Source organism: Mirounga leonina, unplaced genomic scaffold (genome assembly GCF_011800145.1).
Source record: "Mirounga leonina isolate KUSES-001 unplaced genomic scaffold, KU_Mleo_1.0 Mir_101595, whole genome shotgun sequence".
Lineage (NCBI taxonomy): Eukaryota > Metazoa > Chordata > Mammalia > Carnivora > Phocidae > Mirounga > Mirounga leonina.
This window is the reverse complement of record NW_023270158.1, coordinates 5,254,652-5,280,549: the sequence shown is the minus strand read 5'-3', so window position 1 is coordinate 5,280,549 and position 25,898 is coordinate 5,254,652. Positions and strand designations below refer to the sequence as shown.

At 47.6% G+C, this 25,898-nt stretch overlaps 1 protein-coding gene across 5 annotated transcripts in view; it reads left to right on the top strand.

Annotated features, from left to right (window-relative positions):
* SH3KBP1 (SH3 domain containing kinase binding protein 1) overlaps positions 1 to 21,010 on the top strand; it is a 335,649-nt gene extending 314,639 nt beyond the window's left edge. For 4 of the 5 annotated variants that reach the window (XM_035000518.1, XM_035000502.1, XM_035000508.1 and 1 more), the window contains 5 exons: positions 7,725 to 7,834; positions 11,311 to 11,439; positions 15,847 to 16,121; positions 19,198 to 19,261; positions 20,260 to 21,010. In XM_035000518.1, the coding sequence (XP_034856409.1) occupies positions 7,725 to 7,834; positions 11,311 to 11,439; positions 15,847 to 16,121; positions 19,198 to 19,261; positions 20,260 to 20,301 (620 nt within the window). In that variant the 3' untranslated portion in view covers positions 20,302 to 21,010. The remainder of the gene's footprint in view (positions 1 to 7,724; positions 7,835 to 11,310; positions 11,440 to 15,846; positions 16,122 to 19,197; positions 19,262 to 20,259) is intronic. The other variant, XM_035000513.1, reaches the window with a different exon arrangement.
* Positions 21,011 to 25,898: the final 4,888 nt, after the last annotated feature.

Here is a 25,898-nt window from a genome sequence, read left to right as displayed (position 1 = left end):
TTATTTTAAGTAGTCACACTTAGCCAGATTTCGTGTGCTCAGCAGCCGCATGAGGCCAGTGGCTAGCATATTGGATGGTACAGACACAGCAGGTTTCCGTCATCACAGCAAGTTTGAATGGATAGTGCTGATAGAGAGTGATTGTGCTTTCATTCTGCTAACTGTAGCTATGCTTGGCACACGGTAGGTACTTAATAAATATTTGATTAAGTGAATGAGCAAATAAACTCCTTATCTCCCTCTCTTACTCTTCAGCTACAAGTTCCCAAGTAAAAGTTACTTTGTACTGAATAGCTAAACAGCCTGGTTTAACTTGCCTAACACCTTACATTTCTTGCCAGAGATTTCCCTAAGGAAGCCAGTCCCTTTTTCTGTCCACTTAAAAACACATTGGAATAAATATATATTTTTTAAGTAGGCTCCATGCTGGGTGTGGAGCCCAACCCTGGACCTGAACTCACGACCCTGAGATCAAGACCTGAGCTGAGATCAAGAGTCAGGCGCCTAACTGACTGAGCCACCCAGGCGCCCCCAAAAACACGTCGGAATAAAACAGAACGAAGGCAGCTTATTATCAGAGCATAGAGGGGTTTCTTCACACACACAATATTATATTCCTAGTATACATTCCTATTACATTCCTAGTATCTTTTCTTGTTCTTGATGTAGAAACAATTCTCCAAATCGATTAAATGAGAGGTAAGGTGAAATGTTCCTGCTGTCTGTTCAGTGCTCTATAGTGGAAGGAATTACATAGACATGAATCTGAAGGTGGGCCCTGTCACTTTCGGGTTGTGACTTTGACCAGTTTGTCTAAACTCTGACCCTCTGTCTGTCTCCCTTTATGGAAAAGAGTAGCCTACCCAGCATGGGTTTTGTGCAGGTTAAGTGAGCATGCGTGTGTGAAGTGTCATGTAGTGGGCTGGCCGCACAGTAGCTCAGACCTGTTTATCCTCAGGGCTTGTCTTACACACTTCACACCTGGATCACAAATGAGAACACAGCAGCTGATCTGCTATATCCTTCCACATTTTTGAGGGTTTATTTTCCTATAGAATCTAATCGTTCCTTAAATGAGAGTTTTTCAGTTGGTGACTCAGCTAGGTGTTCATTTGACCCCTACTAAAGGGCCCGTCTTTGTCATCTGCACAGATTTTCCACACTAGTCACATGATTTACATGCAGGGTGAGACTTCCTGTCCAGATCTCCTTGATTTGATTCTTCACTGTGGAGAAGGGACCTACAGCCCTGTGGGGTTGGGCTTTAATCATCTTAAATCTTAAAAAAGAAAAAGAAAGAAAGAGAGAGGGAGGGAGGGAGGGAGGGAGGAAGGGAGGAAGGCAGCAAGGCAGGAAGGCAGGAAGGCAGGAAGGCAGGAAGGCAGGAAGGAAGGAAGGAAAGAGAAAAAAAGGTGCTTTGTTTTATTCTTTTAATTTAGCCTTGCTCTTAGATCTCTGTTCTCAAATCTCACAGCTCCAGCAATGGTATATAAAAGCAAAATTCTAACTGATGATTTGAAAGTTTTCATATAATTTCTCATTTACAAAAGAATAACCCTGCAAAGCTGATAGCTCAGCTAATTCTCCCATTTTTTTTCCTGTGGTGGAAAAACTGAAGCCCAGAAAGCTTGTTTGTTCATTTATTCAATAATCATTTATTAAATACCCACCAGAAGCCAGGAATGATGTTAGGCCTGGGGAAAACACAGATAAAAGCCATAGCTTCTTTCCTGCCTGCTGGGGAGACAGATAAGTCAACAAGGAATGTCAGGGTGCTGAATGCTGAGATTGGAGTGGTGGGTGAGTAGGGGAGCACCCAGGCCAGGTTTTAGGGTGCAGTCTGGCTTCTTGGAAGAGGTCCTGGTTGCTAAGCAAAGCCTTGATGGCCACAGAGGGAAGGAGAGAGGAGGGGAGGGAAGTCACGCAAGGGACAGAGACAGAGGTGGACACCAGCCATACTGCAAGGGCCTTGGCTACGCTAAGTCACCAGGATTTCCTGGGAACTTGGGAGGGATTTTAAGCAGAGAAGGGGGACATACTCAGATCTTCACCTCACACATGTCTCTGGGGGCTGCCCACGGAGTGGTACCACGTTGGGAGTGAGAAATCCATTATAGCCTTTCTAGGCCTGTAGTCTGCAAGGAGCCCCGCCAGCCGTGATGGTCCTTGACAGTGACGTGTAGGAGAAAGGATGACTTCCTGAGATCCTGGGAGGTAGTGACATTGCCACGCTTCAGCTGCAGGAAACTTCTGCTCTAGGACTCTTTCTCCAGCCCAGAGCAATGAGCTACAAGAAATAAACAGCCATTTGAGAGCTTGCAAACAGTTCCTTTGGTGACAACAGACATGTCTCAGACTTTTAAATGTTTCTCTTCTGCGCTCTCAGTGGATGTGTTGTAGGTTACCTGTGGTCACTGGTACCATCCCTCCCATCTGTGGAAAATAAGCCCACATTTTCTAATTGAACTAAGCAGGCTATGACTGCAGTTGATGGAAAATGGGCCACTGTGTGTACCACAAAGAGTCAGACGCCCTTTCCAGGCTGGCTCCGTGTCCAGCATAAATTATCCCCGTATGTCTGCCGAGGGTTCATCTTTCAAGTATGAGAGAAGCCAAGAACCTCTCATCCTTATGAAACTAACTTTTAAAAAAATACCCAACATTTGCCAGCTCAATAGTTTTGGATTGGCTTGTGAGCATTAAAACCATTTTTTTTACTAAGAGGAAAAATTCCCAGCCAGGCTGAGAAAGCTTATATCAAGTTTCAGCCTGATTCATTTCAAAAACCATCGTGAAAATTGGGACATTTTCTTCACACCACAATAAGTTAGTCATGGAAAGTCTGCCTTCATGGCAGCTACCAGGGCTGCAGTCACGAGAGCATGCTCTGTGCCTCCGGAGGTTTCTGTTGCAGGTCAGCAGATCCCCTCCCCGCCCCCCCCCCCCCCCCCGCCCCGTTAGAAAGCAGAAGTGCATCACAGTTGGGGCTCTGAGGTTCCCTTTGCAGCAAGTGACCTCATAGTTGGTGTGGCTCTTTCTTTCTGGAAGTTTAATGTTGTTGTTGTTGTTGTTTCCAAAAAGTGCTTTTTACAAGCTTAAACCTGGAAAGTTCCACGTAGCTGGATGTGCATGAAGAGGTTAAAAGAGTGGCTCCCCCTGCAGGACTCTGGCTGTCCTCTTACTCTTTTTTTTTTTTCTTTTGACAGTGAGAGGGAACACAAGCATGGGGGAGTGGGAGAGGGAGAAGCAGGCCTCCCGCTGAGCAGGGAGCCCGATGCGGGGCTCGATCCCAGGACCCCGGAATCATGACCTGAGCCGAAGGCAGACGCTTAATGACTGAGCCACCCAGGCGTGCCGGTCCTCTTACTCTTGAGTGACAAGGGCGGACGAGGCAGTCTTCTGGGCCATCTGTCATTCTGTTGAGGAGATGCCGGCGAGGGGTGGCCAGCCTTCAACGTGTCCAGGTGTTTTTAGTGTAGACCTCAGCCAGTGAAATGAAAGGGGCCAGCCAAGTGTCCTCTGCACCCACGGCGCAGAAGGCTGCCCTCACGCCCCGCAGCGGCCGCCTTGTGCCCCATCAGTAGGCGCCTCTGGAAGGGTCACTCCTGGAATCAGAGTTCCTTCTTGGGATGGGTTATTCACGTGTTGGCCAGTTCATTTGTTCACCTGTTCCTTCATCCACAGAATAGTAAGCAGGTTTTTGCCAGGAACGTGCTAGACTTTGAGAGCACAAAGATGGGCTCCTGTCCTCTTGGGGCTCACGGTCAAAGTGCGGAAGACACACGCCGCGCCTCTGAGTCATTCTGAAAGTGTAACTTATTACAGACGACCTCACGTGTTGTCACACCCTCAGCTCCCAGGTGGACTCCATGATTTTAGTGGGCCCTGAGGGCTGGGTGGGGAGCAAAGATGGAGTCCTCCTTGGAGACCTGCAGAAGTTTCCTGGGTGTGACTTTGTCTGTCCCTACACGCCAGTGGGCATGCTGAGTCTGTGCGGGGGTGGGGACTGAGGCTGCCCCATCCACTCCCCTTGCTCCCCACACCCTTCTTCCACCCCAGTCTGCATGCTGGGTCACCTCACGGCTGCCTTCTCATTCCCGCTGCCGCGTTTCTGACTCGTCCCCAATCCCCAGAGCCTTCGGTCGCCACTTTGATCAGCTGCCCCGCACCTCTGCTGCCCCACACAGCAGGTCAGCACTGCCCGGCCTGGCCTGGGAGGAGCTCTGTGCTGCTGAGCCTTGCTCCTGACAGCTCGCCTGGGCAGGCCGTCCCCTCAGTGGGCCCCGGAATACCCTGCCACTCCCCCGGTGGTGGTGCTCTCTCCTCTCTGCTCAGTCCAGTCCTTGCTTCTCCCTTCCTCCCCCCAGCCTCTGCTGGAACAGTGCCCCTCTACGTGGCGGCGTGCCAAGGTCACCGGGGGAGACTGAAAACCTGCCTCGCCCAGGCTGCACCCCAAAGAGAGTCAGCCAATCCCCAGAGAGGGATCCAGGCCTGAGTCACTTTTTCTTCATTGTCCAGGTGATTTCACTGTGCAGCCACGGTGGAGAAGCAGAGTCAATTAGCCTCTAACTGTCCTTTAATTGCTTCACCCTGCTCAGCTTTTGCCTCCAGAGCTTGTTTCAGTCTCTAGGACAGAGTCACTTTACAGGCGGGCCCTCTCAGCCCCTGGTAGCGCCCAGCCAAGGCCCTCAGCAGCAGCTCGATTGTCGGAACCTTTAGCGGCCTTCTCCTTCACCTCCTCCCCTGGCTGCCTGCTCAGCATCCCTCCCTCTCCCCCCGCCCCTGGCTCCCCTGGCCTCCTTGTGCCTCCTGTTCTCCACAGCCAGGCCCCCACCCTCCAGCAGACCTCCCTGTCCTGGACCTTCTTCCCTTCTCCCCGCTGGGGAGCCACGTGGAGAACCTGCTAAACTTGTATGTAGCATGCACGCAAGAATACCTGTGCAGCACTTTTCTATTAACAAAAATCAAAGAGAGGGAAAGATTTGGAAACGATCCAACAACAGGGGATTGATTCAATAAATCACGAATTGCAGTGCAACAGAAGATTATGCCACTGTCAAAATATTTATGAAGAATTTATAGAGTCATGGCATATGATGTTAGGGGAAATAAGCAGAATGCAATACTCCATATAGTGTGAACCTAGACTATCTACTTTTAGAAAAAGAGCCTGGAGGGTAATATACTGAAACACTAATAGTGGTTGTCTCAGTGTGGTAAGGTTATATTTGACTTTCTTTTGTTACAACTTTATGTTTTTCCTAAAACAATTGTACATTGAGCATGTACTACCTTTGTAATCAGAGAAAAAGTGATTCAAAAAATTAATTGGGGAGATATTAATATCAGATGATGACTTGGGGCATCAACTGAAGTGTATAAAGGGGAATGTTTATTTCGGACAGTATGGAGTTGGTAGAGGCAAGTCCTGGGGTGTGATCTTATTTTAGGAAAATAAGATTCTCTTAAGGGGAAGGTCCCCAAGAAGGTCAGGCCAGTGAGTTGGCTCTCAAGAGGCCCCCCTAACTGTGGTGGGTCTTGGCCTGTGCCCAAGGTGTGCCGAACCGGCTGGAAAGTTGGGGCCATTTGGGAATCTCGCACTGGCCCTGGGTGCTGATTGGCTCCCCCGTGGCCTCAGAGCACCACTGATACTTTTCTTTGTTCTGTCTCTGCAGATAATTAACCTTTGGTTATACTTCCCTTGCCCTGATAAGATGAGTTCATTGAATAATTACTCATTTACCAGGTGCTAGAATAAAGTCACTTAATATAATCCCGGGTATAATGTAATGGTTTGTCCTGACCAGTGATTTGTGCTTGGTTTTGCATCTTCCACTAAAGGAAGTAGACTGCAGACAACACCTGCCTATTCATTAATAGAAGAAAGCTGACCATCACACAGCCAGACCACTTATTATAACCATCAGTAAAAGACCTCTCCCCAAAATAAGGAGGAAAAAAAAACCACACACAGTTTTTAGCTTTTCTGTCTTGAGCCAGCATATTTGCAGTTATAGCACTTACGGTGCTTTCAGCTGCAAATAAAGGATATCTGATTAAAATTGACTGCATTAACAGAGGGTTATTAATTTTACATAGCAACAAGTCCAGGCACTGGATGATTCCAGGGTTGGTGGGTGGCTCATCGGGGTTGTCAGTCATCCAAGGTCTTTCTAGTCTTCTCTTCTGCCATCCTCAAGATCTCCTCGTGGCCATAAGATGACTGCCACAGGGGGCGCCTGGGTGGCTCAGTTGGCAGTGTATTCTCTGCCACGCGTGCTGGCATAGCTGACTCTTGGTTTTGGCTTAGGTCATGATCTCAGGGTCCTGGGATCGAGCCCCGCGTCAGGCTCCATGCTCAGCGGGGAATCTACTTCTCCCTCTCCCTCTGCCACTCCCCCCCCCACTCATGCTCTTGCTCTCTCTCTCTCTCTCAAATCAAACAATCGATCGGTCGATCTTAAAAAACAAAAAAAGATGGCTGCCACAGCTCCAGGCATCTTATCCATGCACAACAGCCTCCCAAGCAAGAAAGAAGAAAGGGCAGCCACACAAACGGCCTTCTCCTCATTTCCTCTCAACAGAGAGGAAATCTCTGTCCCAGAGACTGTCAGTAGACTTCTCTTTTTTCCTCAGTGATTGAAATTGGGCTACGTGGCCAATTCTAGACCAATCACAGGCAAAGAGGAGCAGGATGGCTAAAATTGGCTTAAACTGAACATGGTTCCTGAAACAAAACTAGGGCTCCATTAATAGGAGAATGGGAAATAGTGTGGGAAGGCAGTGCCTGGCATGGCCTATGAAACATGAGCTACTTGTCAGCAAGAGTTGGCCTTGCCCCAGTCACAAGCAATAATGGGTCTCAATGTCAACCCCTTTCTGCCGGCCATTGCTTTGTGCATCCCATGCACATATCTACACTGATTTGTAAACCCCTGGAACTAGATAGAACGAGGTGACCCCTTGACCTAATCATCTGTTGAAGAGGATGGAAAAGTAAAGGCAAAGGTCTTCGTCCCAGACACGTGCAAGGTGCCGTTGTGATCTGGCTGAATGATTCTACATTCACGTGAGACCTCCGTCACACAGACGGAAGCTCCCTGAGGGCAGGGTACTTTCTGCCACGCACGCTGGCATAGCCTGGGTATCTGGCCCCGTGTGTAGCGCAGAGTAGCTGCTCAATCATAACGGAGTGAATGAATGAGCAGATCGATGACTGAAGATCATGTCTCCATTGAGTGGTGCCTCTCGAAGCAGAATGGTGCCGGGCTCCGGGAGTTATCTGGAGAAGTAGAAGCTTGCTCTCCACCTCTAGGGAGTTTGTTGTCTACCATTAGGGTGATGGCCAGGCTATGGTAGTACAACCAGAGGAGGAGGCTGCCCTCTCTTCTCTCTCGGAATCAATGATCAGCATTCCCTTGTCCATGGGTATTGTACCTTGTGATAACTGCTTTTCGTGTTGGCATGAGAAGAATGTTTTATCTAGCAAAATGAACTTGCATTTGTGGAGGAACGAGGATTCCTCCTTTACCCCTCTTTCTGTAGCTTTTAAAGGCCTACCACATTCATTGGATGACCAGAGGATGGAAATCGCCTTCATCAATGATGACATGTAATCCAGATGTAAAGAATGAGTATTAAGGAAAAGGTGCTCGTGGCCTGTTATAAGAACCTTTCCTCACTCCTATTATTGCTCTTAAAACTCTGTTTTACTTTTGTTTTAGACCTAGAAGGTTTTGACTCCGTGGTATCATCTACTGAGAAACTCAGTCACCCAACCACAAGCAGACCAAAAGCCACGGGGAGGCGGCCTCCGTCCCAGTCCCTCACCTCCGTAAGTGTCGCCTCGCTCCTTCTACTGCAGGAAAGCAGGTCAGCTTAGAGACTCCAGCCAAGGACTCTCCTGCAAGCGGCTGATATGAGGACGAGCCAGGAGAGGGAGGTCGTGAGATACACTGCTGACCAAGAGTGATTTGAGAGTCTTCTGGAATCAAGCAGTATTTCTTTCTCTTTGTTCTTTGCACATCTGCCAGTGAGGCGGGCACTGCTTAGTCCCACTTTCCTTCTTTCTCCTTCCAGACTGATCCTTATTTGAACCTGAAATGAAGTTGGTAAGAAAAAAAATGTCACGTTTGATGGTGGGAGAGGAGAGTGAGGCTCGTTTGGTCTATAAACAAAACTTTGCTAAAGAATTATCTGCCACTCTCCAGGTGCTTGACAATGGCCAAGCTTTTTTCTCACGAAGCCCCATTATTGGCACCCCTCCACGGAACCCCACACACACCTTTACGAGATTGTTTGTAAACATACGGGGCACCTGGTCATGTAGGAGAGACCAGTCAGAATGCTCCAGATAACCTACAGAAGAAGTTTTTTGTTTGGGTCATTTTGAATAACTTCTTTCCTCACTGGAAACCTGTAACCCATTTGTTGTATCAAATTTCAACAGTGAAATGCATAAAGAAGAAAGTAAGTTACCTGTAATCCTGCTTTCCAGAGCTGAGAACCGTTAACCACTTGCTGTATGTGTGTAGCTTTTACTTAAAATTCTATTTGTATGTATAACATTATTTATTCCAAATGGGCTACATAGTACATGCTTTCCATCCCCCTTATATTGTGTACCTTTCTCCCCAATCATTGCCCATTCTTCCATGATGTTACATTTAATGGCTGTCTAGTGTTCCAGCCTGTGAATATATGAGAGTTTATCTAGTCAGTGCACTATTATTGGACATTTATGTTACTTCCACTTCTTCATTATAAACACTGAAGTGAATGTCATTGAAGAAAAAATCTTGATGCATCCACAAGTGATGTCTGTCTCTCTCTATATCTCTATCTCTATATATCACATTGTCTTGTCCTTGCTGGGAATGCAGGTCTAAGGCCTTATGACCTTCATTCACCCAGATACACCAAGGAATTAACCTTTTGCAGGTTTTCCAGAACACTTTCTACTTTCGCCTCATCACTGATCCCACCGCAGAGGTCCTCATTTAGAAGAAAAAGAATGCCACTTCCTTTGAACCTCTTCTCTCATATCTGCTGAGTTTGGGGGTGTGGTTTGAATCATGCTATTTTTCCTCTTTGTGTGAAACAACCCTAACTATGTGTTGATGCCTTTTTGGAAGAAAGACTTGACAAAGTGGCTTACTTATATAGAGTCCCGTATCACTACCATCTTTCATCTCCCCATATCCTCCCCAACGTGCCTCACACACAACCTATTTAATTGCCTCTTAGTATCTCTAAGTGTTTCATCCTATCTCCCATCTTCTCTATAAATCCTTCTTCCATTTTGTTTTTCCTCCAAATTCTTCCAAACTTTGCAAGGTTTAGAGGGCCTTGAGGCATCCAGAATTAAATACAGAGAACGTCAATTTACCATCCCCCACCCCACCCTTGGTTCATACATCCCATGCCTGGGGGTTCGTGTATATCTGGGGACTGGGTAAAGGCACATCATCTTCACTCGCTTTTAGCCTACAACTTTGTTCATTCACTTGTTCAGCTAATATTTGTAGGCATTTATGACATGTGGACTCAGTTCTGAGCCATGTACCAAGGCTGCGACTGGGAGTGAGACATACGTGGTCCCTGCCCTTAGGAAGCTTATGATGCCGTGACTCAAAGTTTGGCACTTTATGTGGAACAATTGCATTTGTAGCCTTAAAATAACAGGATACATTTGGGCTTTAAAGAAGTGTAATTACTCCCTTCCCTTTGTTCCCATCCATCCCCACGTGGATGCACACTTTGAATCCGTATTGGCTCTTCCTCCACTTAGTACCCGTAGGTTTTTCATAGCAAAATGGGATCGTGGATTTGGACACATTCCTACGAGGCCATTGGAAGGAATGATGGGGGAAATGCACCGGTCAGGATTACCCAGCCTGGAGCCTCTCACCCTGGTCTGAGCTTATTTATGTTCATTGAATTCAAAGAGCAAGCTTTGATTGGCAGCTCATGAACTGTAGGTTACACAGGAGGAAGCTGGCTTTTTTAATAAAATCTCAAAGTGAAGGGACACAGGCTCTGCAAGGTGGTTAAGTGGTTAAGCTTAGATTAATAAGAAAGCTTAGCTGGGGTGTTATTCTAGGTAATTGGATTTTCAGATAAAACAAAGATTAACAAATAAGACCTTTTAATTTTAAAACTTTGCTTACAAATCCCTAGATATATTTGTTTTCTGCCTTAGAAAATAGAGTAAACGGAAGAAAATAAACCTGGTGTGATGTAGGCGTGACTTTTCTATAATGACACCAATGCTGATTCTAGATAGGACGATTTTCCCACCGCCAGGGTAGATGGCATAGAGATGCGGCTAAATACGAGCTCACCCAAAGAGATCTCTGGAAGATTCTTCGTCTAAAAAAGATCCCTTGTCCCAGGAACTCTTATTTTCATTTGCTTTATCCTAAAATGGTGAAATTCTAGCACAGTAATCCTTTATGTCCAAGTGAACTCCAGTGAGTTGGTTCACATTCATCCAGCTTTTTGCTGTTCACAGTGAGGCAGAAAAGATAGGAGAATTATCCCCATATTTTTACCAAAAGATGCTGCCATTCTGTAAATATACCTTAGCAAAAATCGAGTCCACAACAGACGTTGATTGTCTCTGGCAATGAGGGTGGAGATTTAGCAGTAGGTTCCCCAGTTAGAGGTGAGCTGGCCCTCCGGCTGGCAGGGCTGTGCCCTGGGGTGCAGAAATGCTGCTCACTGGCCCACAGGCCTGTGACCTTGTGCCCCCTGGGACGGTTGCCTCTCAGACAGCTTCTTGCAGGCACTTCACTGTGCCTCAGATTTCCTGGTCCTGGAACAGGATCCAGAGGAAATGGAGGAGAGGCAGGTCGGAGGCAGCCTCCTCTTGCCCTGTATGTCCCTCCCCCCTAGACTGTCAGCCTTGTGAGAACAGGGACCATGTCCGGCATGTCACCTAAGTTCAGCACCGAGCTCAGTGCTTAGTACACAGTAGCAAATGTTTACAGAAAGAAGGGAGGCTCCGAAGGATGGAGGGAGCAGGAAAGGCTGGGTGACACAGGCCCGCGCAGGTGAAATGACCGACAGGCATGGTGCCAAGATCCCGTGGAAAGATCCCTGCTGTAGGAAGTCTTGCTTCTTAGTCCCAGTTCTGCGACTATCTCTAGCGGACAGATAATAGCATCCTCTCTGCCTTTGAGGTTATAATGAGGAGACAAACAAAATAGAGGTGTTGAGTGCTTTGAAAAGCACACAGCATATGTTGACAAAAGCTCTGTCAGCTAAGGTGTAATTCTGACAAAAGCATTTTCTTTTGGCTTTATCCAGTCTTCCCTTTCAAGCCCTGATATCTTTGACTCCCCAAGTCCCGAAGAAGATAAAGAGGAACACGTTTCGCTTGCACACAGAGGAGTGGAAGCATCAAAGAAAACTTCAAAGACTGTTACCATATCCCAAGTGAGTGACCAGCCAAGGGAAGGGTGTCCAGACAGCACGGACCCCTGCCTTTTCGTGTATGCTCTGACAATGAGTTATAAACCAAACAAGGATCAACAGATGGCTTAGTCCATTCAGGCTGCTATGACAGAGAGTCGTAGATGGGGTGGCTTAGAGACAACAGAGATTTATTTCTCACGTTTGTGGAGGCTGGAAGTCTGAGATGAGAGTGCCAGCATGGTGAGGTTCCGGTGAGGGCTCTCTCTCTCTTTTTTTTTTTTTTTAAAGATTTTATTTATTTATTTGAGACAGAGAGAATGAGAGACAGAGAGCATGAGAGGGAGGGAGGAGGGTCAGAGGGAGAAGCAGACTCCCTGCCGAGCAGGGAGCCCAATGCGGGACTCGATCCCGGGACTCCAGGATCATGACCTGAGCCGAAGGCAGTCGCTTAACCAACTGAGCCACCCAGGCGCCCCCGGTGAGGGCTCTCTTCAGGGTCGCAGACCACCAACCTCTCGTTGTGTCCTCACGTGGTAGAAAGAGGGAGAGGGAACTCTTTGAGGTCTCTTTTCTAAGGGCACTAATTCCGTTCATGAGGGCTGCACCCTTATGACCCAATCACCTCCCAAAGGTCCCACCTCCTAATCCCATCACAAGGTGTGTGGGGGAGGTTAGGATTTCCACGTATGAACTGGGAGGCAGGGGGGACACAAACACTTAGTCCACTGCAACAGACAATGCAAGTTTTTGTCACTCTTCAGTAACAGTTATTACTTTAGTCATCAAAATCCCAGAGGCATGTTACGAAGTCCCCAAAACTGGACAGAATCTCTGAGACACAAGTTTAGTGGTTGATTTTCCATGTTTTCTCTTGTGGTTTGATCTCTTCTTCATACCAGCTGCCACACATAAACATACACCCTCACACGCCACCACCACAACCAAGGCAGCTTGAAGAGCCTAGGGGTGTGGAGAAAGAATGCACCACGTACATTGAATGCTGTGTACTCTGCTCACACATCTTGGCCTTTGTGTTCAAAACTGATGATGTCACTGATTATGTTTGGCAGCATACAACTTTGAATGACTAACGGGGGTCCCTCAAAGAGAAGCTGATTTGGATTCATTTATTACGATCAATTTAGACTCTAAAAACATTTTCGTTTCATTGCGTGCCCAGGGAATGGTATAGCTATTTTAAGTTACTGGCTCATGAGAAACAAAGCAGACAGTGGGTAGCAACTGCGTGTGGCTTTTGAAGGATACCCTATACTTACTAGTCCCGTTCATCCTCTGAGTGTATTTTCTGGTGTTAAGAGAACCCAGTCAGTTGGAATTATTTTCTATACACATTAGCAACTGCTTTCTGTCTAACAGCAGAAAATTGCAGTCCTTTTTTTAAGGCACTTGAACCAGGGATTAACACAAAGAAATCACAGGGTATGTAGGATTTTCCTTTTCGCACATGTAAGAATTTACACATACATCTAGATTTTCTTAAAAACCCGGTCTGGTAAACAAAACTGTGATCCTATAAAACACACCAATGGTAGTTATTCACAAAATTGAAGCATTTTTCCTTTATGAAAGGGTTCCATTTGCAGAAATTGGATTTAGCCCCGCTCTTTCTGATGACCATACGTATACTATAGTTGCGCTCGCCCTGCCGTGGGGTGTCTCTGTAGCGACATCTACTGGTGGGCAGTGGCTCTTCAGGTTTCAGGTTCTCAAAGTTCTGTCCCGTTAGCCCATTGCCCTTCCTGGGAGTTGTCATGTTGCTTATTGCTTCTATAAATTCCACCTGAACTAATGTGGTCAGGGTGTATAGTGGCCGATACTCTGTGAGGGCTTGCAGAAGTCCCTGTCAGCTGCAGTGGACTGGGAGAGAGGGTTATGTAGGAAATGCTGAAAGGGGCATTGATGGAAGAGTTGCCTGGAAGTCAGTCTGTGAGGACGCTGGTAGGTTGGAAGAGGCACGGGAGGATGCAGAGTGGGAAGTGGGGAAAAGTATGAACCCCAGGATAGGAAAGACACAAAGAAAGTAATGACAGGAGAGTGTGAATCGTCGCACTCAGGCAGCCACCGTCACGGTACAGGGCTCCGGCAGGGGAGGGGAATGAAGCCCAGGCCTGCCAGCTATTCGCTGCGAGGCTTGGGGAACTTCTCGACCGTGTTTCTAAGCCTCAGTTTGCTGCTCTGTCAAAAGGGTATGCCAGCCGAGCCCCGTTTCAGTCATCTAGCCGACGTCCGGCACGTGACCGGCGCTCCATAAATGTCGGTCCCTCTTCCCTCTTACTACAACTCCTACAGCAATAAGCACAGGATGGCGGGTCGCTGTCCTTGGCAGCAGAAAGCACTTTTCCTCAATGGTAACTTGGCAGAGAAGAGGCGGGCAGAGAGGCTGGGAATGATGGCCCATCTGCTTCTGGCTCACTCTGCCCAGTCCCTCCCTCTAGCACAGCCGGAATCCACACTCTCCCTCCTCACCATGCCAGCCAGCCCCTTCTTGGCTCTTGCCCTGGGCACCTGCTGCTGGACGAGTCCCAGCTGCGTTGCCCAGCTTCGCCACCAGCCTCAACTTCCCCATCGCTCAGCCCCTCGCCTCCCAGCGTCCTGTCTGCTGCTTGCCCTCTTCCTCACCTGCCCTAGGTCTCAGGATCTCACCTTCCCTTGCTGCCGCCTCCTCCCCTGGGCGGCCCCATGCCCCTCTTCCCTCCCGCCCCGTGACTGTCCCACTTCCTGTGCCCTCTCAGCCTCCTCCTGGGGCAGGACACTGCTCCATCAGGCCTCCCCCACCTGTCTCTGTCTCCAGCTTGGCCCTGCATTGGTCTTTCCCTTAGGATATCATCCAGCTCAGCATCTCCCCCATCTTTGAAGCAAGCAGAACCCTTGGATGATTCTGTCTCCTCCTGAGGCTTCTCCGTGAACGCTTTCTCTTTCTCCCAACTTCCATTTTTAGCCAGGTTTCCCGAAAGAGAGTTCTAAACTTGCAGGCCACGCCCCTCTCCTCCTATTCAGGTGCTGACCTGCTGTGATCAGACCTCAGTCTCCCTTGTTGCACCAAATGCCCCCCAAGCCCTGTTTTCCTCCCAGCGCCCTTGACCCACTTATCTGACCCTTTTTTTCCTTCTGGAAACCCCTCAGGGGACTTCTATAACCCATGCCCCTCTTCTGGCCTTGCTTCATCTCCTCACTCAGCGCTCTGTCCCAGTCCCCAGTGTCTCTCCCTTCTCTTCCCACCTTCAATTCAGCGAGTCCCCAGGTCCCATCACTGGGACTCTTCTCCCCTGATTCTGTGTTCTTCTCCCCCATGGCGCCGCTTCCTCAGGTGCTTTCTCTGGCCCAGCTCACTTTTTCATTCCTTGGCTCTGCCCCCTGGACGTGTCTCCTTGGCTATACCTCGGGCTCCTGAAACTCAGTGTGTCAAAAGTGAAATTGTTTTCTGGGCCTTCGGGCTGTTCCTCCCGCCATGAAAGGTATAAGCTCCATGCCTGCTTCTTCCATCCCCGCCCGTGGCCCTGCAGCCCATCCAGAACCACATCCTCCTGTGGGGGGTCTGCTCCCTGAGGCCAGGCACTGCATCTCTCGCTCGGCTGAGCCTGCCTTCGCCGCATCTCTCGGAGCTGTCTTTGTTCTATTCCCTTGGCCACCGTCTGTCAAGCACCCACCATTCCTAGCTTTCGTTGTAGGAGAACCTCCCAGTAATTCCCTTGGCCTCCAGGCCTGCCCACCTTTAGGCCCTTCTGCAGCCAGAGTCATCGTTAGCTTCATGCAGGATGTTTTTACCCCTTTCCACAAGCCTGCTTCACCTCCCCAGCCTGCACCCCTCCGCCCGTGCCGTCCTAGCTGCTGAGTGACCACTTGCCATGAATGTGCCTCATGCCTTTGCCGAGCCCATTCCCTCCCTCCTAGAACCTTTCTCTCTGATCACCCTTCCTCTTCTGGCTGCCTCCTAGTCCTCCTCCTCCAGGATGGGACGGTCAGCAGCTCCCTGACGCCTTCCCTCTGGGCTGGTTGGTCCCTGTTGTGTACTTCCGTGGCTCTCTGTGCTGACCTCCCTGTGTGCAGACTCCCCCGCCCCCGCCCCCCATCTGCAGTGTGTCGGCTAGTCTGTCTGCACCTTACTGTGTTCTAAGCTCTTGGGAGCTAGGAAAATGTTTTGCTCACTTCAGAGTTTGCAGAGCCTAGCAAGCACGTGGGCCTCTGGACTTGTACGTCAAACCAGTTAGGAACTACCCGTCCAGATGGGCGGTCGAATTTAAGACACGTAGGGGGAGGCTCTTGAAGGGGGATGTCTGTGCCAAGTAGGCCCTCGGGGGCTTGTGGGTGAAGGGGTGAGTGACGAGTGTGTTTCACGAGGCGGGTGCGGGGATATGGATGGGAACACGGACCCCTGGCCTGAATCCTCTCTGCCTTCCCTCATCACAGGTGTCCGACAACAAAGCATCCCTGCCGCCCAAGCCAGGGACCATGGCTGCAGGTGGTGGTGGTGGTGGGCCAGCCCCTCTGTCCTCGGCAACAGCCTCCCCGCTGTCATCCGCTTTGGGAACAGCCGGACACAGAGCCAACTCCCCGTCTCTATTTGGCTCGGAAGGAAAACCAAAGATGGAGTCCGCGGCCAGCAGCCAGGCGGCCGTGGAGGAACTAAGGACGCAGGTCCGCGAGCTGAGGAGCATCATCGAGACCATGAAGGACCAGCAGAAGTGAGTGTCTGGGGCCCCTCCTTCGTCCACCTCCCAAGTTGCTCTCTGCTGGGCCAGGGCCTCATTCTGCAAGCCTGGGTCTCCTGCCTGCCCGAGTGGGTGGCCCGCTTCCCCAGGGTGGTGGCAGCAGGGGTGAGGTGGGTTTGAACCTGAGAGGCTTCATTTCACTCAGCTCCTTGTGTAACCAGATCTGCTGCATACGGGGAGGGCACAGGCTGGCCACGGGGCGTACAGTAGAGTCACTTACCAGGACTAATGCACTCAGCAGGCTGCTAAAAAGAAAGATCTTTAAATCCCCATAAAAGACAGTATGTGCATCTACCACTTCCTCATAGGCCCGACAGCCAGCTTTTCCTCTAGCACCAGAAAAATCGCAATTTCTTCAGTTAGCTGTCTGATGAAGTAATTGGCTTGCATTTAGGGGCTGAAATGGATGACAGAGATATAGGGAATCTTTAAACCCAAGACTTTACACTCAGCAAGATGTTCTCTCCATGAGACTCGGGGCTCTCTCCATGCATGCCTACACACGCTCTCCACATCCCCGGTCCTCAAGGAGCACTTAGATGAGGAGAAAGACCTGTAAGCAAAAATAAAGAGCACACATAAATATTACCCAGGATACTGTATGCGGTGACAAAAACAGTAAAATGGTTAGAAGTCAGGAAGTTCTTATCTGAGTAAACTGAGGCTCAGAGTTTAGGGAACAGTTAGCTCTTTCTTGGAGGAATTGGGCAGGGGAGGGATCTATAGAGGTGTTTCCTGAGTAGGATTTTGGAAAACGATCTAGGATCACCAAGAGCAGAGCCGTGCAGCAGACGGAACAGTACGGGGAGGGTCCCGGGCACATGGAGCAGCCCTGGCGCCTGGCCTCCTGGGTGGGGAGGTCCCAGGGCAGTGGTGGGCGATGGGCACCTGCCGCCCTGCACGGGGCTAGAGGGCCCTGGTATGTCTTGTGGCCAGATACTTTGGGGAGTATTGGGTTAAACATAGTTGATTTCTTATCTAAAGGACAGCTCAGAGAGCCTTCGCTGTACATCGGGAAGATGGAGAGGATAATGTACGCTATTTTTCTGAAACATACCTTTTTTCTAGAGCACCCTAGGACAAGGGTTATGAGGAACTCAATTTGAGCACTGTGGCTCTGTTCAGGTTCTGCTCCACTCCAGCTGGGAGGTGCCGTATGAAATTGGGGTCCCCTGGCCTAACCCCCCACCTGGGAGGTGCCCATCAAATAAGTATGCAGAATCAGCAGGATGGAGCTAGAGAGGCTCTCTCAGGGCCAGCCAGGCTGCCTTTCACTCCTGAAAGTCCCCAGCTCTTCTCTGGTTCTGTGGGTTATAGGTTTGGGGAACCACAGGCCCCATCCATATCCAGGTGGCATGTGTCTCCTGCCTAGACAGTGATCCCATGGTCCCAGGACATCCCGGAGCGCTGGTTCTCGGCCTTCTGAAGAGGACCATCATTGGGTCAGACCAGCCTGGATCCAGGGCTTCAGCCCTTTGGATCCTCTGAGAGGGACCGGGAACATCAGAAATGGTCCGTGCTTGCCTCAGAATGAAGACACACCAGGCTTTGGGGCCTCTCCACCCCGAGCTCCTGCCCACTGTGAAGCCCGGGCATAGTTGCCCACAACTGTCCCTCCCCAGCCCATGTCTTCTTGAATCGACATGTCAGAGAAGCCCCTGTCCCATGCCTGCCTCTCACAGCCGCCCTGCCCGGGGCCACTGGGTCCCTAAAACCTCCGGCCCTAGGTCCCTAGCTCTAAGTGTCCCTTCCCTCTCAGTCTTCAGGGGAAGTCTCTCCTGACTCCCCTCCTCCCCACACGTGCTGCTCCTCACCTCCATGCTCCTGCCCTGGCTCTTCTCCAGCAATCCCCTCATCTTCCTTCCTCCTCACAGGCTTAGGCCCTTTTTTGCCAGTTCAAGACTTAGTGGCTTTCTTTGCCCTGGGCTTCCCCAACTGACTCCTCCGACCTGCTGCACTCAAGCCTCCGCCTGCCCTAGTCTTTCTGGAATCATGCTATCTGCTTAGGATCTCAGCTACTTCTCTCCCGAGCTCTAAGTAGAGCCTGCTGACATAGAGGTGCGTGGCGTGGGCTTGAGTACATACAGTAACGAATCACAACCCGTTCGTGTCCGAGAACCCGGTGTGTTGGCAGCCGGGCCGGGACACTGAGCCACGTACAGGGACCATCACGGGGCTCGTCTGAAGTGAGCGAATGCAATATAACTGATACCTTAGTTAGTATAGTGTCTCTGCAGTCCTTGTTTTTTGATTTTCCAATCCAGTTTGTAAAAATGTACATGTAAAATGGAGCATCTGCTACCCTAAAATACAACACAGTTCTCTGACTAGAGTGGTGATGGTTGCAGTGTCATCCTAAGCAGAGAGTCCTGAGTTTGCAAGATGATTAACTTCGTTCCACTTCATTATTTAATGTTGTAAAGGGCATTAGACTGCGTGTCCTAACTCATGTCTACTTTCTCTGTGACCTGATTACCATATAGTTAGTTCAGCCATTTTAACTCCAAGATTTCAGATGTTACTCTTTGTAAGATTTTGTGGGAATCCGTGAAAACATACCAGCAACCTTTTGTTAATTTAAAACTCTGTGAAGGTAGAACATACGTGGGGTGACAAAAACATCTGCAGTGAAAATCATTATGTAAATACATTTAAAGACCAGTGATTCTATAACAAAGGGCCAGCGGAGAGGGAAGGCGACAGAATCTGAGCCGGGATACCTGGAGTCTAGCCACTGGGCAAGTCAGGCCACCTCTCTGGCCTCACTTTCCCTATCTTCTCCTTTTAGGAGAAGCTTGGACTAATGGATCTCAAAGGTCATTCCAGACCTCCTGTTTGATGGCCACGTATTTGGGGGACCCAGAAATAATAGCGAGCCATTCTGTCTGCAGTAAATGCCAAGCAGTAGCAGTGCAAAGAAAGAACATGATGTTGTGTCCGCGTGTTTGTTGTAAACGGCTCAGATGGATTTTGTAGTGGTTAGAGGCTTCTTATCTCTTATTGCAGAAGTCTGAGCTTTTGTTTAATTTCATGGCCATTTGCTTTTCAGACGAGAGATTAAGCAGTTACTGTCCGAGTTGGATGAAGAGAAGAAAATCCGGCTTCGGTTGCAGGTGGGTCCCTCGGGGTCCTGCTGCCTCGAGAGAGGCTCAGTCACGGGTGGGGGCCGTCTCAGGGCTTCATCTTGAAAGTAGATGATTGTTACTTCTCTGCAGATTCAGATGCGCTTCCTGTGGCCATTTTCTTAGAACTGTGTAGGCTCACTTCACATCCTCTCCTGCCATCCAGGAAGTCTTGGGGAAGGGAGGCATGAGTCAATGTGCCCCCAGTTGGGTTTCTCATTTGGAATTTATCTGAAACATCTCCTCTGTGGACAGTTCCCTCCAATTTCCAAAGGCCACACTATGGTAACTGCCAGAGGGCATGGTGCTGGGGGGACCCCATTGCCTGCTGGCTTCTGTCATTGGAACTCCAAGGACCACAGCTGTCCACACTCGGCACTTGCTTTTCATCTCTTTACTTCTCACCGAGAGCCATGTCAGTCCTGCCAGGGCATCAGAGCCCTGTCCCCCACCATCCCCTGAGCCAACTCAGCCGTTACCAAATGGCAGAGAATATGCAGGAGTTGCAAAAGGCTGAAGGCAGACTTTGAGCTTTCGTCTAGCTGGTGTCCTTGGTGGTGCCTGAGACCCATGCTGCTTAAAGAAAGGATAGGTAACCGCCTCTCATCACTTTGGGGGTGCTGATAGACACCCGCTTGGGCCCGACCAGAGCTGCCTTCCAACACCGCTAGGTGGTCCAGCACATTGGGACAGCCCGCTCTGCCCCCTGGCCGGGACCCTGGAATTCTTGCTGCTTCTGACAAATTTTGGTTACTGGGAGCCTGAGAAGGCACACACCCACCATTTCCTAGCGTCTGCGTGCCCGTTCTTTAGGTTTCTGTCACTTCTGGCCTCGTCTGCTCGTCGTTCAGACATCACTTCACCCATTCCACCTTGAAAAGTGTGAAGTTGATTATTTTCTTTCATTCGACCAGGTTGATTATCTTTCAGCTTCTCCCAAACCAGCGAACTCATTATGATTTTGTTCGGCTCTTGTTTTTCCTTTATAGATGGAAGTTAATGACATAAAGAAAACTCTTCAATCAAAATGAATACTTGATAAATGAAATGTCACATTATTCATCCTGAGTCCAAGACTCAAATTTTCCGCCCCAGCCAAAATAACCTTGTGCCAAAAGATTAAAGGTTTGCCTCCGCGTGTCCCTGTTTGAAAGATTAGCACAGAAGTCTTGATAGCATAACACAAAGTCCATCCAAGAGGACACTTTTCCCCATGGTATAATCCTGGGCATGGCACTGGTTGTGACTTAGAGCAGATTGTGCTAAAGGCTTTTTTACTATGAGATCTCATGCGAAACGAAAACTCAGGCAGTTTAGTCCATAGTGGTACTATTTTGATGATATTTTCCATTAATAAAATGTAATTTCAGATTATTCGTTTACAAGCTTTATAATTTTATGATTTTTTAATCGTGTTTTGTCACAGATTCTCCCAGTGTCTGTATTACACCTAGTCCAGAGCGAGCGTCCCATTCTTTTGCTTCAGGCAGAAAGCTGCCTCGCTTTGTGTCCCTTCTAGGATTCTATTACATATGCAATTTTAGGTCCGACCCGTCCCTTCTCCTGCCAGCCAACCCCGCCACCGTAAGATAAATTTTAGCTTATATATGATGGTATATTTACAAAAAAGAGAAAGAGAAAACCTGGTATTTGCAATGATCTGTGCCTTCTTTTTACCACCCTCTTGATTGGAGCTTTTGTGATGCAGCTACCATGATTCAAAAAACAAAACAAAACAAAACAACAACAAAAAAAACCCACCTTTTTTTCTTAAAGCCACTTCTCAAAGTCCACTAGAGGCCACTGTCTTCAAAGCTTCTCTCACCTAGCCAAAGGTCCCAAGAGGAGACAGCTGTGAAGTTGGGCGCGCTCGGTGGTACCCGCTGTGACGTTTAAGTTCTCCTAGTTGTAGGTTGTTCATGGAACTAGAAATGTCACCCCTGCTTGATTTTTCATCAGCCAAGTTAAACCCCTGCTTCCTGTCCTTTGCACCTTTTGCGTGAACAGAATATGCATTATGAAAGCAAAAATAAATAAACGTAAAATGCAATGAAAACAAGGGGGGGAAGTTGTGTTATTTCCTGCACTGGGTTATCCGTGTGTGCGCTTGTTCAAACTGTATTCACATAATGTCATTTGCCTTGTTCTCTTGTAACCCCTTCCTCAGGTCCAAGAGAATGGGCGGGGGGGGGGGGGGGGGCGGGGCGGGGAGACAGTCTTGTTGAAGTGTAGCCATTGGATCTTTCTTGCATTTATGGAATTGCTTTTTCCGCCCCAAAGAAACTGGTGTTTGCCCATCCGCTCTATCTCTGTAGCAAATGAACAGCTCAGCCTTAGACTATGTAACTGTTTCCTCATCCTTAGCTGAAGATAAGGGGGCATACTGTACTGCAAGATTGTTTGGGGGGGTGGGGGGTGGTCCCTTCAGGGTCCCGGAAGATGTTTTACATGTTTCTCAAAAGCTGCTTTGTCTATATCCTGAGTTTTAGAGTGAAAGTACTAAATATTAATGGATTTGCACAACCACAAAGAATGAGAGTTGATAACACGGGAGGAGTAATGCAAAAAAGAAATCACCACATGGTATTGATTATCCCAAGTATTACAAATAAATGTCTCTTTCTTCCTCTCTCCCTTCCCCACCTTCGTCTTGCCTACGTGCTCATCCTTGTTGCTTGAGCCTGCTACTTCCTCCCGAGTACTGTACTTACAGAGCCCGGACACCCTGGTCTTTCAGGATGGGGGAGCAAGATTACGGGAAGGGAGTACGTAAAGAAAGAAACCTCCCATCCTGCATTCCCATGCCTGGACGTATTGCCTTTTCAGCAGCCTTGCTCACAGTGTGCTTGGGGCCGGGAGCAGCAAGTTTCCAAGGGCAGCATAAAACATTCCTGAACTCCTTGACTCTTCTAAGCATTTCTACGTTAAACTTAAAGCCTTGAGAGATTTCCCACCGCCTAGTATAAGAATGAGGATTGAATTCTTTGACGTTTGGATTTCTCATTTACTCATCGTGAAAATCCCTAATGATACAGTTTTATACGATGTGTATACAGAGTAGGGTTGTTAATAATTCACTCGAGAGGTTGAGCACCCTGGTGGGGCACTAGCAACCTGGAATGTAGAGGGCTGTCATCTTCCCCTTGTAGAAGCCATGGGCTTTCTTTGTATAAGGAGAGGGAGAAGTGGTTCTAGAAGGAGGAGTTGGCATATCTAGCTTCATTACCGCCCCTTGCGCTGACCGGCAAGAGGATTCTACGTTATGGACCTGACGAGCCACTGCCCGAACAGCCACCATCTTTACTCTTTACAAAATGGACCCGTCAAGAATATTGAAAAGCTTGGAAGGATCACTTTTGAAAAAATTCTTTTGCATTCAGCATGGACTCGACCAGGATCTATGGAGATTATTTTTTTGCTTCATTTTCTAAAATTGTATTTAGAAAAGTCTTAAGTATTGTGCTTTGTAAAGAAGATGATTAAAATCAAATTTTGTGAAAATATTTTTGTTCAAAGTTGTCATGGTCCAAGAGGAATGATTTCTTGGAATTCAAACCATTTTTCTCCATTTTACACAACTTGATTACTCTTATAGAAATGTCTTTGGAAGACATGGAATATAGTACCCCTCACCCCACTTATCTTTCCCAAGTGAACAGAAACAACCCATTAAAATCTGTGGCTGTGAATTCCATTTTTACATCATTCAATTTTACATTCATATTTCGGCAGAAAATTCTAGTTAGTTCTACGTTGTTTTTTAGTGTAAAAATCATTAAATTATCATTATTCGAATAATTGTGTAAAGCCACTTTTATTCATCCATAGCCCTCTAGACAGCATACTCAAGTACATGATTTGTTTCCTCCCATAAAGACAGCCTGTATCTATCATCACGTGTGTGCCTTTCGTTACTAATGGTGGAGTTTTATTTCCTTTCATAACCAGCTCCTTGATGGGAAAACCACGGGGTGTGTAATTTATTGCTCACAGTTGCCACAGTCTGTATTAAAAATAATCCCCAGGTCCCACAAAGGCTTTTGTATCCTAACCTGAGGTCACCAGGGTCTCTTTTCTGTATTAGATTAGGTTTTAGTTCTCTAGCTATTTTCATACAAATTAATGTCAAGATGTTTTAGCACCAAGAGGGCTTGGTGAAAAGCTTTTCTTTTTGGTTTAATACAAATGAGAAGTGTAACAAAGCCACACGTGCATGGGTGCTAGGTGTTCAGCATGGCTGATTGCAGCGTCCAACAGAGGGAAGGCTTGGTGCTTACGACCCAAGCCTGGGGAAGAAGATGCCATTCCCAGAAGTAGGTCTAATGAGGGAACACAATGGCCAAGGCAGAGAAACTCTTTCCTGGTCAGAAATAAATGTTTGTCAGTAGTGTAAGGACAGAGAGGGGGTCATGTCTCTTAAGGTGATAAGCAGGAACTGTCATTCCTACTTCTGTCCCTAGAGTCACTGAGGCTTGATTCCCAACACGTGGAGCAGAAGGCAGCCCCTGAAGCCAACGAGAATCCATGACATAGTTGCAGGTCCCAGAGAGGTGGTTTTATTTCCTGTGTTTTTAATCAATCCCAAATTGGAGTGGCTTGGGGGGGGCAGCCTTTCCTATAAATGACATTGTGTGGTCATTATGTTTGTGAATTCAGAGTTGACAGTAAAATAGACTGTTCCTTTTTTCTTGTTAGAGCAATAGGTGATAAAATATTTCATTTTTTTAAAAAAAAAGATTTTATTTGTTTGAGAGAGAGCGTGAGCTCGAGTTGGGGGGGGACCGAGGCAGAGGGAGAAGCAGACTCCCCGCTGAACAGGGAGCCTGACACTGGGCTCCACGCCAGGATCCTGGGATCATGATCTGAGCTGAAGGCAGATGCTTAACTGACTGAGCCACCCAGGCATCCCTCCGTGATAAAATATTTCAACCAAACAATAGAACAGGGTCACCTAGTAGGCTGTAGCTAGAATTTTCTGAGGAAAAAAATAGAAAAAGAAAAAAATGAAAAAACAAGAGAGTTGAATTCCTGGGAATACCAGATTCATGGGGCGGTGCTCTTTAAATGGCAACAAGTTTAATTAAATTAGGCAGATACAGCACTGTCATTTAAGTCTAGAATGCTTCCCTTCCCTCTCACCCCTATAGAATGTTACTAGTTCTCCAGGAAACTAAAATTTGTTGTCAAGCTTTGAGCTCTTTGATGGGAGAGTGCCCTGGAAATGCAAAACTTCATTATAGTTTCTATTAACTAAAAAAAAAAAAAATTTAGAGTGGTTTACAAACCACATTTAAAAATAAGCAAGCCAAAAAGGCCATCCTGAAACCAAACAGAAAGCCCAGGAAAAAATCAATAACATTTCCATGGTTATTCCCCAGAAGTAAAACAGATGTCTTAAGTTTCTCTTCAAGCTTCGTGACTCTTTCTTAGTCTGAATCTCAATATGAGTGAGCTGAGAATTTGGCTGGGGCAAGTTGAACATGTGTCAAGTCCTTACGATGTGCCGGACTGCAGGATAGGTGCTGAATGCAACGTAGCCCCTGTCCTCATGGAGCTCAAATTGGGGGATGTAGGCAGATAAGCAGGCAAGTCTTCCACAGTATGAGAACATGACCACAGAGAGAAGTCCAGGGACTTTGGAACTACAAAGGAGAGGTGCCCAATGTAGCCTTGAGAGTGGGGAGGACAGAGGAAGAAGGGTATTTTTGGTTAAATCCAACTTTTTAATTTTATGTTTTTATAAATTTATGTATTTATTTTAGAAAGAGAGAGCACAAGCAGACTCCATGCTGAGCATGGAACCCGATGCGGGGCTCGATCTTATGACCCTGAGATCATGACCTGAGCCGAAACCAAGAGTCGGAGGCTTAGCCAACTGCACCATCCAGGCGCTCCTAAATCCAATTTTTTTTTTTTTATGTTATAAAGCTGTGATGAACATCTTTGGGCATAAACCTATGTCTATATTTCTGATTCATCCTTAAGATAATTTCTAGAAGTGGAGTGTAAATATGAGTTGCTTAAGATTTTAGCAAGAATAATTTTTGCACAAACAACAAAATAAAAAATAAACAAGTGGGACTATATCAAACTAAAAAGTTTCTGCACAGCAAAAGAAACCATCAGCAGAGTGAAATGACAACCTATGGAATAGGAAAACAATATTTGCAAACCATACATCTGATAAGGGGTTGATATCAAAAACATAAAGAATTCATGCAACTCAATAGCAAAAAAAACCAAATAACCCAACTTGAAAATAGGCAAAGACCCGAACGGACATTTCTCCAAAGACAATATACAAAAGGCCAACAGGTACATGAAAAGGTGCTCAATGTCAGTAGTTACTAGGGAAATACAAATCAGAATCACAATGAGGTATCACCTCACACCTGTTAGAATGACCATCTTCAAAAAGACAAGAGATAAATGTTGGTGAGAATGTGGAGAAAGGGAACCCTTGTACACTGTTGGTGGAATTGTAAATTGGTACAGTCACTATGGAAAACAGTACGGAAGATCCTCAAAAACAGAACTACCATATGATGCAGCAATTTCACTTCTGGGAATATATCCAAAGGTAATGAAAACACCAACTCAAAAAGATATCTGTACCCCCATGTTCATA